At 71.2% G+C, this 7407-nt stretch overlaps 1 protein-coding gene across 3 annotated transcripts; it reads right to left on the reverse strand.

Moving 5' to 3' along the window:
* Positions 1–601: 601 nt before the first annotated feature.
* CHMP6 (charged multivesicular body protein 6) lies at positions 602–6566 on the reverse strand. Of its 3 annotated transcripts, XR_013961067.1 has the most exons (9): positions 6423–6566; positions 4495–4604; positions 4319–4406; positions 3773–3859; positions 2781–2846; positions 2481–2561; positions 1926–1977; positions 1195–1445; positions 602–948 (listed from the first exon to the last, which is right to left on the reverse strand). XR_013961067.1 is itself a non-coding variant. In XM_080677687.1 (8 exons), exons 1-8 carry the CDS (start codon positions 6483–6485, stop codon positions 1390–1392), a joined length of 603 nt encoding a protein of 200 aa, XP_080533813.1. In that variant the 5' UTR covers positions 6486–6566; the 3' UTR covers positions 605–1389. The 3 variants fall into 3 exon arrangements, 2 of the variants coding, with proteins under 2 accessions (XP_080533813.1, XP_080533814.1); XM_080677687.1 differs by having other exon boundaries at positions 605–1445; XM_080677688.1 differs by lacking the exon at positions 6423–6566 and adding an exon at positions 5358–5451 and having other exon boundaries at positions 605–1445.
* Positions 6567–7407: the final 841 nt, after the last annotated feature.

The following is a 7407-nucleotide window of genomic DNA, read 5'->3' on the forward strand; positions in this document are numbered from 1 at the left end:
ACCGCGCCCCTTTTCACAGGAGCCGCGGGCACTCGGGCAGCACTGCTCCCAGGACAGGCCGAGGGCAGCCGCGCCCCCGGTCCTGGGAGGCAGCGGGAAAGGATGGGGTGCGCTCTGCTGGTGGGGTCAGAGAGGCTGGGGCCAAGTTCTGTGCCCCCCCGAGCAGGCCAGCCAACCCCTCCCGGCCTCCCGGGCCCAGAAACCAGGCTGCAGAGGGACAGGGCCCGGGGGCTGCTCTGCCTTTTGGGTGGGGACGCCCTCCTGAGTCCTGGGGACGGGTGGCAGCTGCCACCACCACGAGCAGGGGGCACAGCCAGGCACGGGCGATGCGGTTCCTGCAAACCCTGAGCCAGCAGGCAGAGCCCCCTGCTGGCAGAGGCATGCACTGCACCTGCGGGTCCCTTCACACGAGCACCCGAGTGCCCAGCTCCTTTCCAGACCCCAGCCCTGGCGTCCACACGGGGTCCCCTCGGTGGGTGCCCCTCCTGCTCCTCACTGCTTCCTGCCTGCTCTCTGGGGCCTCGGGCGTCCTGCCCCGCGCCCGAGAACAATCTTCCACCTGCCCAGTCCCAGCCCCGCTGTGGCGCTGCCCTCAGTGAGTGCCGTGAGGGGCGAGAAACACCGGCGGGCGGGGCAGCTCTAGCCCACCCTGGCGCCCCCAGACCCCAGGCCACGAGGCGGCAGGTGTGCGGGACCAACTTTAATGGGGTGCCGCGTGTGGGGCTGGGAGCGAGACCCAGCGAGACTGTCGCTCCACATGAACGTGAGTCCAACAGTGCGGGGTGGACGGGCGGGCAGCCCTGGGTCCCCGCAGGTTCCCAGCCCCGGGGAGTCCCACGGGCACCCATCCCGTCAGCACCCCGGGGAAGCCCGGCAGGCTGTCCGGCTGCACCTGCTGTGACGTCCTTTCTCAGCAGGCCCGCAGGTGACGAGGGGTGGCCGGGGCCCCTGGAGCCCTCGGTCCAGCAGGGACGCGCCCCGGCCTCCCCCCCAAACGCAGACACAGAAGCGTGCTTCCGCCTGGCCCACAGGCAGCCGGCGGCCGGGAGGCCTGGACAGGTGCCTGCCTCCTCGCCGAAGCCCCCGCCAGGGAACGGAGCAGGGAGTGACGGGGGCAGGGCCAGGCGAGGGACCAGCACCAGGCGAGGTGGCCGGCACGGCCCTGGAGCCACAGCTGCGGAAGCCGCGTTTGGCCGGAAGGTTTGTTGCCACTTAATCCAGAAACGAGCGCAAGGCAGCGACTCCTGCCTGGAGAGGCGCGTGGAGGCTCCCGGACAGCGAGGCCGCGTGCACCCGCCGTCAGCACCGCGCCCGGCCGGTCAGGGCTGGCCACGCACCCGGACTCCCTGTGGGTCAGTCCCGGGGTCCCTGCAGGCCACCAGGAGGCTGTTAGGAGGCGGCCACCAGGTCCGCCTGCCTGGGCCTGGCCCTGATGGCGGCTTTCTCTGTGGAGGAAACAGAGAGGTGTTTGCTCGGAGAGAGGACCTGGCGGACACTTCCAGAGGACAGAGGAGCCGGGGCCCAGGGCTGCAGCTCCTGCAAGAGCCCGCACAGCTCCCAGGACGGGGACGAGGATGGCGACGGCGGCGAGTCAGAGGGGCCAGCGTGGCACGAGGGGAGCAGGCCCTGGGCGGGCGGCCCTCTCGCAGCCCGGAGGACAGAGCTCCCAGGCGCCGGGCGGAGGAGCAGGCGCGGGGCCGGCAGAGAACATGGACGGCGTGCTCGCTGATGCCCGGGGCCGCCCAGGCCCGACATTTAGAGCACACTGGCCTGGAGGCTGCTCCGCTGAGCCGGCCTCTTCGGCTCCTCCCTCAGGACCCGCCTCTCCCACGGGGTTAGCTCTCCAGGTCCCCCGCCAGGGCCAGGGTGAGGCCGGCGCCACGGAGCCGGGGAGTGGCCCCGCGGACCCAACAGGGAGCAGGTACCTGGCTTCTCCGGAAGGGGCTCCGAGGGGACCTCTGGGAGCTCGATCTGTTCCTGTGGGAGACGGAGACGAGGGAAGGGCTGAGACCAGCCCAGGACTGCCTCCACGCCTCGGGAGAGAAGGTCCCGGCGCCGCGTGCTGACTGGGCCCTGGGTCCCGGCACCGCGTGATCACTGGGCCCTGGGTCCCGGCACCGCGTGATCACTGGGCCCTGGGTCCCGGCACCGCGTGATCACTGGGCCCTGGGTCCCGGCGCCGCGTGCTGACTGGGCCCTGGGTCCCGGCGCCGCGTGCTGACTGGGCCCTGGGTCCCGGCGCCGCGTGCTGACTGGGCCCTGGGTCCCGGCGCCGCGTGCTGACTGGGCCCTGGGTCCCGGCGCCGCGTGCTGACTGGGCCCTGGGTCCCGGCGCCGCGTGATCACTGGGCCCTGGGTCCCGGCGCCGCGTGATCACTGGGCCCTGGGTCCCGGCGCCGCGTGATCACTGGGCCCTGGGTCCCGGCGCCGCGTGATCACTGGGCCCTGGGTCCCGGCGCCGCGTGCTGACGGGCTCTTACCTGCGTGATGGCGTCCAGCTCCTCCAGAATGGCAGCCTCGTCCTCCTGAGTGAAGCTCCCGGCCAGCAGCTCGTCTATTTGCTGCAGGAGGAGGGGCCGAGGTGGAGGGGGGGCTGGCAGGCGGGGAAGCCGCCCGTGGGGGGCAGCCCCGACTCAGACCCTCCCCCAGAAGAGGGGCCACCACAGGCAGGGGCGGCGGGACCCCAGGGTGGCCCTCGGACAGTCACCGAGATGGCAGCTGTCCTCGGGGCTGTGGGAGGCGGGAGGCGGGAGGCGGGCCCCACGGACACGGACACCTACCCGCTGGTACTCCACGGCCTCCTGCGTCTCGTCCAGCACCCGCTCCACCTCCTCGATGGACATCACCTGCAGGGACGGCGGGAGGGGAGTCTCCTGAGGCCCTTAGGATCCTCCGGCAGGAAGGCCGCCTGGGTCCCCGGGATCCGAGCCCCCCCCCGCCGCCCGCCCTGCCCCCGGTTCCTGTTCGAATGCAGCCGGCCCAGAGGACACACCGCCTTCCCAGAATCCTCACCCACGCCGACCCCGCCGCCCTTCTCACTAGACCCGGCACCCAAAGCCGCCCTAGCAGTTTCCGTAAAAATGAGTAAAAAGCGCAGTGTTTTCTCTGGGCAGCGGCCTCAAAGCAGCACAGCCTCACCCGCCTCAGAAAAGCACCAGCCCTGGCCGGGGTGGCTCAGTGGGCAGAGCGTCGGCCTGTGGACTGAAGGGTTCCGGGTTCGATTCCGGCCAGGGCACAGGCCCGGGTTGGGGGCTCGATCCCCAGTGTGGGGCGTGCAGGAGGCAGTCGGTCCATGGTTCTCTCTCCTCATGGATGTTTCTGTCTCTCTCTCCCTTCCTCTCTGACATCAATAAAAACATACTTTTTAAAAAAGAAACGCAGCATAACCTGGCTCTCCCTCCCCCCGCCCCACCCCGTCCACTCACAGGAGGGAGGGCAGGGTTGCCACACAGCCTTTCCGGCCTCCCCCTCACCAGCCACGCCCCCTGCTTCTGAGGTGAGGCTGGTTTACCTTCTCCGGGAAGCCGTCCTGCTAGCTCACCCCCGCCCGACCCCCCCCCCCCCCCCGTCACGTTAGCACCTGTGGCCCGAGCACCAGTGTGCGCTCACCACCCCGCTCTCAGAGGGCACCCGGGTCTGCCTGCCTTGCCAGACCTCCCCTCCCCTCCCCTCCAGCACCAACACCCGGTGGCTGGCCTGGTGCAGGTGTGGCCTCAGCGCCGTGTGGGGCGAGGCCCCTCCACTGACCTCTCCGCTCGGCCCGGGGACCCACCTGGTGCATCTTATTCAGACACTCGTTTCCGAACTTGAGTCCCTCGATCACCTTCATCTCGATCTGAGTGAACTCGATGCTCTGGACCTGAGGGAAACCCGCCCGCCTGTCAGACGCCTCCGCCTCCTCGACAGGATCAGGGCGAAGCGCCCCCTCTGGCTGGCTGTGCCCCCGCCCCCCTTTCCTGCCCTCCCAGCTCCGGGCTGCAGTGGCCGAGGGGCCGCCCGCCGCTCACCAGCGGCTCTGGCAGCGGACAGAACGCAATGCTTAGCGCCTACTGCCAGGGACACCGCACCCCCCCACACACACCAGAGTGGCCCAGCCCCCAACCACGGCCCTGCGAGAGCCACCAGCCCCCAGCCCGCCCTCAAGCCCATCAGGCTCCCGAGAGAGGTCCCTTCCAGGCCCCGGCCTGACTCCTGAGCGGGCTGAGCCCTCAGAGAAAGGGAGGGCGCGTGTCAGCCCCAAAGGGGTACCCCCGCAGCCCGCCGGCCCCCCAGGCCCTGCCGGCCCCCAGCGGCCCCCCCCCCCCCCGCCCTGGCCCACCATGGTCTCCAGGCTGGCGATCTGGTTTTCTGTCTTGTCCAGCAGCTGCTCCCGGTACCGCTTCTTCCTGAGCAGCAGCTTGGCCCGCCTGCAGAGGAGCCGGCAGTGACCCAGGGCCCCGCCTCGGGCCCCAGCCCCCCCCCCCCCCCCCCCCGCCTGCCGGCCGGGGCACTCACTCCTTCCGGCCCTCCCGCAGGAGCTGCCGGGCCACCTCCCGCTCGCGCTCCAGCTGCTGCGTGACCCTCCTCTGGTACTGCCTCAGCTTGTCCCGCTGCTGCTTCAGTTGCTGCCGAGAGCAGGTCTGCGTGAACGCTGGCCCCGCTGTGCCGGCCCTCGGAAGCGCCCCCTCGGCCTCCCTGGGGGCTCAGGGCAGTGTCCAGCGACACTCCTGGCCATCAGGATGGGGTGGCCCGGGAGCCTAGTGGGGAGGCGGCCCCCACCTGCCGGCCGGCCGTGCCCACGTGCTGCTCTGAGCCACCACCGCGGGCACCGAATGCCAACTGCGAGGAAAGCGGGGGCTCTGGGCCGGGTGGGGGGCTGCAGTGCCTCGCAGGCTGACGGTCCCCCTCCCCCAGCAGCGGCCTGCCCTCCTGCTCCCGGGGGCTGAGGTTCCCTGCTCTGGTCACTGATGCGTCCGAGTGGACAACACGTGACCTTGCCGAGCACCGAGGGCCCCTGCGCAGCCCAGGAAGGAGGCCCGGTCACTGGTGCACCTGGACCCGCCCTTCCGTGGCCTAGGCCTTCACGTTCCCACCCAAGGCCATGGCCAGGGGCGCTGCGGACACCGCAGACGTGGGCATCGCCCTGAGCCCGTGAGTCGGGGGATGCGCGTCTCCAAGGCTCACAGGGTGAGGAACCACCGCCCGCGGCGCCCGCCCCCCCTCCGCTCTGTCTGAAGGGAGCTCCCTCCCGGTCTCTAGGGCCTGTGGTGGGCGGGGACTGGCTACCATGGTGGGCGGGGACTGGTTACCATGGTGGGCGGGGACTGGCTACCATGGTGGGCGGGGACTGGCTACCATGGTGGGCGGGGACTGGCTACCATGGGCGGTGCTTGCTCTTCCCAGCTCCGGCCGCCTCCCTCCCAGGCCGCAGGTCCCCGCCCCTAACCCGGCCGTCCTCCGCGCGGGCAGGGTCGCCAGAGCGGGGCGCTGGGTAAAAAAAGGGGTCTCAGCGGAAATTCCTCACTGCCTTTGCATCCTAGGAAAACACCAGGCAATGATGTGCAGACTGTGTGCAAATAAAATCCCTGGTCCCTGCGGGGACCCCCAACAAGGTGACCCCGGCAGGTGACAGGCCTTGAGGCCAGTCCTGAGAGCGAGGAGAGGGGCTCGGGCTTCCTGCTCGGCCAGAGCCGGTCCTTCTCCCTCGGGAAGCAAAGAGGGAGCGGCAACCTGCGGGCAGGGCGGCGGGCAGGGCGGCCCCGCGGTCCTTCAGGACCGACCACCGCTCGGCGGCCCGTTTCTCCGCGACCACCACACCCGCGGCCGCCGGTGCCTCCGATAAGAACCGTTTGTAACTCGCGGTTCCGGAAGCCCCGGAAGAAGAACGCGTCCCTGGCATCCCCTCGTCTCCCGGGACAAAAGCCACATCTTGGGGCAGGAAGCTTAGGACAGCAAGAGAGCGCGAGCCGCGCCGCTCTCTCCGGGACCGACCCCGCTGCTCGGCCCAGAAACGCCGGTTCTGCGCCCACGTTTCCCGGGCCGCATCGCAGGGTTCTTCCCACGGAAACACCTCCCACCCCGAGCGCCCCGGAAGCCGGAGCGCATCGCCGTACCCATGGCAACGGGAGGCCCCGGAAGCAGATCCCCAGGACCCGCTCGCGTCCCGGTGCCTGGGGGACGGCGCCGGCCTCCGCACCGGAGCGAGGGCCCCGCGGGGGCGAGCCCGTCCCGGACCCGGTGGCCTCGGGCGCCTCGCGCGCTGGTCCCCGGGCGCAGACCAGGCCTCCCCGACGGCTCCACCCGCTTGGCGCCCGCGGGAGGAGCCGCCCCACGAGCGTGGACTCTGGGACAGGGCGCGACCGCGCACCGAGGCCCCTCCCCGGCCGACCCCGGCCTCGCGCGGCCCCGAGGCGGCGCCGGCGGCCCCCGCGCGCCCGGCTTACCAGGATGGCCTTGTCCTGCTCCGTGACGCGGCTCTGCTTCTTGCGGCCGAACAGGTTGCCCATCGCGCCGGCCGCGCCCCCGCCTCCCTCCCGCCCGCCGCCGATCCCGTCGCTCGGTCGCGCCGTCGCCCCGCGGACGCGTCCCAGCCCCGCCCCCGACGGCGGCCGCGCGGGGCCAGCGCAGCGGAGCGCGACAGCGCCCCCTGCCGCCCTCACGGGGAGCGGCGCGCTGACCCGCTGAGGGCCGGGAGGTTGCAGGTGCGTCCCCACCTGTGCGCACGGGACTGCGCGCCCGCCCGGCTCCTCAGGTGGGATCCTGGCAGGCGGGGTCCTGCCGGTGAACCGGGCGCACGGCCTGACCTCCGAGGCCAGCGCACGGAAGGCCACAGCCACCAAGCCAGAGGACGCAGCAGCGCGGGAGAGGCCAGCGTGGAGGGCGCGCCGCCCAGCACCCCTGCCCGCCCCGCGGCTGGGCCACCAGCTCGCGTCACAGGGGCCAGCGAGGCGCCCTGTCTGCCGACTCTGCCTCACTTGCGGCTCCTTCCTCAGCAGGTGACGCAGCCATGGTTTAGGCACTTGGGGGGACCTCACACCTAGAACCTACCACAGGGGACCCCTTCTCCCCTCCCCTCCGCTGGGCGACAGGCCATGACTCTCCATGAAGGTCCTCATTCACCAGATCTGGGTTTTTTGTTAATGATGAAGGTGTGGGGGTGTGGAGGGGGTGGCCCGCCCCCTGAGCTGGCCCAGGCCCCCCTCTCGCCGGGCGGCTGGGGGTTTGCAGGGATCTCTGGGGCCCTGGGTTGGGGAGGCATCACCCCTCAGTCTCCGTCTCCACGTGCCCCTCCTCATAAGGACACAGCCAGGCGGACCACCTCATTCCAACTTGAGCTCTAGAAGACCTCTCTCCAAATAAGGTCACCCCTGAGGTGCGGGGGGGGGTGCGTCCACATGAATTGGGGACACACACACTTTCAACGCCAAG

Source organism: Plecotus auritus (assembly GCF_963455305.1).
Source record: "Plecotus auritus genome assembly, chromosome: 7".
NCBI classification, from domain to species: domain Eukaryota; kingdom Metazoa; phylum Chordata; class Mammalia; order Chiroptera; family Vespertilionidae; genus Plecotus; species Plecotus auritus.

Coding starts and splice junctions, on each gene's coding strand:
- CHMP6 (XM_080677687.1), bottom strand. CDS start 6,485: ATGGGCAACCTGTTCGGCCGCAAGAAGCAGAGCCGCGTCACGGAGCAG. Junction 4,605..6,422: donor AGCAGGACAAGGCCATCCTG/GTAAGCCGGGCG, acceptor TGCTCTCGGCAG/CAACTGAAGCAGCAGCGGGA. Junction 2,847..3,772: donor GTCTGAATAAGATGCACCAG/GTGGGTCCCCGG, acceptor CCGTCCCTGCAG/GTGATGTCCATCGAGGAGGT.